General features: G+C 44.7%; 1 protein-coding gene across 3 annotated transcripts in view; it reads left to right on the top strand.

The window, feature by feature from the left end:
* Positions 1 to 4914, top strand: part of Znf326 (zinc finger protein 326) — a 37495-nt gene that overhangs the window by 517 nt on the left and 32064 nt on the right. For all 3 annotated transcript variants that reach the window (XM_055611688.1, XM_055611687.1, XM_055611690.1), the window contains exon 2: positions 1575 to 1620. In XM_055611688.1, the coding sequence (XP_055467663.1) occupies positions 1575 to 1620 (46 nt within the window). The remainder of the gene's footprint in view (positions 1 to 1574; positions 1621 to 4914) is intronic.

A 4914-nucleotide genomic window follows, 5' to 3' on the forward strand; every position in this document is an offset into this window, starting at 1 on the left:
GCGGCCCGGCCCACGCGGCCCGCGGGCCGGCGAGCCTCGCCGCGTCCTCGCCGCGGGCGCCCCCTCGGCGCTCCCCCGCGGCGGGCTCGATCCCCCCCGGCGCCAGCCCCGGCCCCCGGCTCGTGGACGTCCGGAGCGGCTCCCCTTCTCGGGGAGGTGGTGTCGGGTACGGAAGCCGCCCAAGCTGGGACTCTGGCACCGCCAGCCCCAGATGCCCTTCACGTCCGCACGGATCGGTCGGTGCACGGCGGCGCCCCGTTGTTGGGTTTCACCGATGGAATCAACCGAATTGTAACGACGCTTCTCGGCTCGTCGCGCCCGGGGCCGCGAAGTGCAGTTAATTTGGCATCTTCAAATCCTGCCCAACTTTGATAGGAATTAGTGTCAGGGTAAAGTGAGACACGGTGACGGGGTTAGGGACACGCGGAACAGTTCGTAGGGTTAAGCTGGGTAATCTCGAGGAACTAGTTATTTCTAAGTAAAACCGGTTCATTTTTTGTAAGGAAGTCTCTGCATTTACCAAAAAAAAAAAAAAAAAAAAAAAAAAGTCCCTAACGTTGGAAAGGTGTGGTCTTTCCATATCGGACGAGCTTTTGATTTTTGATTTGCTGCAAGGAGTTCAGGCTGTCAGATAGTGGGGAAAGAGACGGGGGTCACCCTTTTCGATGAACTTTTCAGTTGCTTTGAACTAGTTCAGCTCTTCTGCTGCCTGCTTGTGCCTTAGTGTCGGGCTGTGGCTCTTTGTGATATAGGTGACTCTAAATTGCAACAATTTGTGATACCCAGAATTGACACTGAAAAGAAAAAAAAAATGTTTTCATACCGAAGTTTGATGGTACTAGCAACATAGCTGGTGCCCCACAAGTTATGTGTGTACGCAAAGTAGGACGCCGAGAACAGTGCCTCAATAAGGAAGTCCATTTTCTGTACTGAACTGGAGGAGACCGGTAAAATTTGCTGTGTCTGCTTTTCATCACGACTGTGGCAACAGTAAGAGTGTTAGCGATAAATACCCCTTAGCTGCCCACCCTCAGCCGTCGCTGCCGCAGTTAGGCCACAGAATATGGGTCTATCTGATCCGATTCCGTGTCCTGTGCCAGGTTCCCATAGCCAGGAGCTCTGAATTCAGTTCTGTTCTCCCAGTCTTTATTTGCAGAGTTGAATAAAGGCTTTAACCTCCTGCCGGGAGGGGTGCAGCCCACATGTTCATACATATATGCATGTGTTTTTCAGACAGCTCCTAACAGAGAGCAGATTAAGTGCTAAAATAAACTCTGACCTTGAGACATTGGTTCTCCATAGGATCATTGCATTGTTTGATATGTGATCTGTTTTACTTCTTCTCGCTTTGTGTAAATTAGGGCCAGGCCTCCTCTTTTGGTGTATATGGACTATAAACTAGTTTTACACTGCCTTTGGGCAGTGAACGAGGACTGCACTTTCCCGAAAGGATATTTGTACCCTAGTCTCTTTGATAATTGATTTCATGACATTTGAGAATTAATTATGAGCCGATGAGTATCGGGTTTTTGTTAACATTGCACTGATTCCTTGCTGTTGAATGTGTCTTCCCAGATTACATACACTCTGCCTGCAGGAACACTTACCAGGGCTTTAACGGTAAGTAGCCTGCTTCATTTCCTTTTATATTTGTTGAGAAGATATATTTTAGATTTTCTTTTTGTATCCATAAGACACAAGTATTAGTGCAAAGAGCCCAACCCAGTTTGTTTCAGATATTGTTTTGACTCTTGAGTCATAAATCTCAGTGTTAATGTCATACTATATATAGCGTCTATTTTTTTGGTGTGTGCGTGAGTGTGTGTGTGTGTGTGCTGGGAATCTCATGAATGTTATGCAAATGTGCCACAGTGATAGCTCTAGTTCTGTGTATGGTATTTGAACGTGGGATCAGAACAGGAAGTTAGGTTACTTGGCTTCCTGTCTGTTTTATTTTACTAGCATTCTTTTATTTCATTTCTGACTACATTCTGAGTGATTGATTTGCAGGATGCTGGCTGAATTACTGTGGTTGAATTTGACATTGGAGTCACTTAGTAGAATGAGTCGATTGTTATCTTGCTCCCATACAGCTTTTGTTGTAATGCATGTTGGCTCTGCTTTTCAGGCCATTTTTTGCTGACCAAATGAGTGAGTGATAAAGAGCTGTTGTGAGCAGCACAGGAACAGTGCTGGTTGCCTGTTGACAAAAGCCTGCTGTTGGCTTGTGATTAGCTGCGGTCCTAAGAGATACGCAGAATGCCATGCATATTGTTTTGATGGTTAATAGAGTTGAGGCGCTGCCATATGAAATGATAACAGAAAAAAAGCACAGAATAATTTGGAGGTTAAAAAAAATTACATGAACGACATGAGGGAGAAGTAATAAATGTCTTTGATCACCAGAGACATGCATAGTCCAGCTGCTGTCCCAAGTATGTAGTAATGAAACCAAAGCAAATGTACTGCTAAAGGCTGCCATTAAAATTGTCTGTGTGTATGTGTGTGTGTGCCTGCATTTCTGTGAGTGTTTTCGATACTATTGAACCCCAGAAGAAGGCGTTGGATCCCTTGGAACCGGGGTACAGGTGGTTGTGTGTAGCCGGCTGTGGTTCTGGGAGCCATCCAGGGTGCTCTGCAGGAGCAGGGCTGCTCTCGCTCTTCACCACTGTGCCGTCTCACCAGGCCCATCTGTGTAGATAGTTAATCTCTGTCATCTCTAAAATTAAGAGAGGCCTCAGATTTGAGAAAGGCTGTTCTGTGGAAAGCAGCATGCATTTAGTGAGGATGAAGAACATGGGTTTGAAGACAGGATGTAGTAAAATTAACAAAGGAAGTTAATTTTGTATTGACATTAGGCCAGATCAGAGGCTAGAAAATTATCTAAAGAAAACTTTTAATACCCTTGGATGTAGGGAAATGATGGTACTCATTTAAGAAATGTTAAGGTGTTTTCTATAGGAAATTAACAGAATGTAGAGGCCATTAAGATTGGGTAGAGAATAGAGTTAGATAAAAATGATCCAAGATTTTAAACTGAAGTAGGTAGGGCTAGTAGATTTGGGTGATAGAAAGCTTTACTGGAGAAGTAGAATTGATATCCAAAGATAGTAGTTGGAATTCAAAATCACATAAGTCAAGGTTATTTCATTGCTAATGCGTTGAAAAGCCCTAATATTTCAACTTTTTCTAATGTAACTGCAGTAGTGACTCTCCCTGAAGGGATTGTCATAATTCCCTAGAAACATTTTCCACGTGAGTGTTGTTCAGGCTGTAGCCTAGGCCTCTTGGTGCTTAATTTGGCAAAGGGTCCCTGACTGTGTGGACCGAGTACTCTGAATAAAGATTTTGGTGTTTACCTCGAATGTTTACTACTTGAAAATACTGTGAGGTATTAGTTTGTATTTTATATATGAGTAACTAAAAGGGTTTGATTTGCCCTCATTTAACACCTTTTCAGTACTTGCTGTTTACCAGGTAATGTTCCGAGAGCTGGGGACTTGGTCTTTGAACAGAATGGACACATAATCCTGTCTTTGTGGAACTAACTTCCAGTCTAAAGGATTAAACATGCAAAATGTAGTTTTAAAAATAACATTGTATGTTAGAAGATAACAGTTGTTGGGGAGAAATGATAATGCAGGAAGAGAGACAGGTTATATGTGTGCGCTGTGATCTTGGAGTCACTGAGAAAAGGCTCAAGAAAAAGATGGTGTTTGAGCATAGAATAAAAAGAGGTGAGGACGCCTGGAAAGAGAATGTAACCGACTTGAGGAAACAGTAACAAAGGATGTGTTGGTTCCAAATGAAGCTGGTGATACGTTGTTAGCCTTTTTACTTTCTATCTTTCCATGGAGATATGATACCGATTTTCTCCACACCGTGTTTTAGGAAGGATTTGTATTTCTAGGGGCCCCCTGTTTTCCTGATTTCATCACCTTCTTATGGAAATAGCAGAAAGGAGAACAGTCTTGTAGAAGGAAATACATGAGCACAGGAAGGACCGAGGACACGGAAGTGTGAAGAGAGTAAGAGGACTGGTCTGACCAGAGCAGATTACTTTTGCTGAGCAGTCTGAAGACAAGGTTAGAGAGCCGAGGTAGAGCCAGAAGGCATTGAAAACCAAAGGCAACCTGCCCATGTAGAAGAGTCAGCAGAAAATGAAGACCTAGAAGAGTGTGTGAGAGGCACTGCAGGTGTGAGGAGAGCATTGGTAGAGGAGCGGCAAGTGGGAACCGGGTGAGCATGTATGTGTTGTCTTTTAGAGACAGCAAGGAGCCTTTGCAAGTTGTGTGCAACAGATGAGGTTGTAAGGCGTCACGGGTGAGGAGGTGATAGGGCATGTGTATATGGTTTCTCAACTGTTGACATTTTGGATTAGCTAATATTTTTATTGTAGAGTAGTTGTGTGTGTGTGTGTGTGTGTGTGTTCATCCGTGTGTCCATCCTGTGCAGTCACTGCAGAATATTTAGCAGCACCCTCAGTCGCTATGTGTAGATGTCAGTAGCACTTTTCTGCCTTGTTTTGACCCCTAGAAATGTGTATAGACACTGCCTGTGCTCCTTGGCGGGGGTAGGAGGGAGGGAGGTGGTATGACAGCCTTGCTTCTGGTTACAAACGCAAGCATAGGACCTGAGTTTGAATCCACATCACCCAAGTAAGAAGCCAAGCACAGTTGTACATGGACTGTGCTTTAGTGCTGTGAAGGGTGGAGACAGTGTCACCGTGACTTCCTGCCTGTCAGCCTAGCTCCACACATCAGGGAGAGACCTTGTCTCAAGGAAGTGAAGCAAAGACTGCTAGAACAGGGCAGTTGGCTTCGTCCTCTGGCAGCCACGTATGTGCACAGTTGTGTGCACCTCCCATATGCACACGCAGAAACATACATACATACACATGCACACGCAGAAACA

Source organism: Psammomys obesus, unplaced genomic scaffold, assembly GCF_907164565.1.
Source record: "Psammomys obesus unplaced genomic scaffold, mPsaObe1.curated_primary_1811, whole genome shotgun sequence".
NCBI classification, from domain to species: domain Eukaryota; kingdom Metazoa; phylum Chordata; class Mammalia; order Rodentia; family Muridae; genus Psammomys; species Psammomys obesus.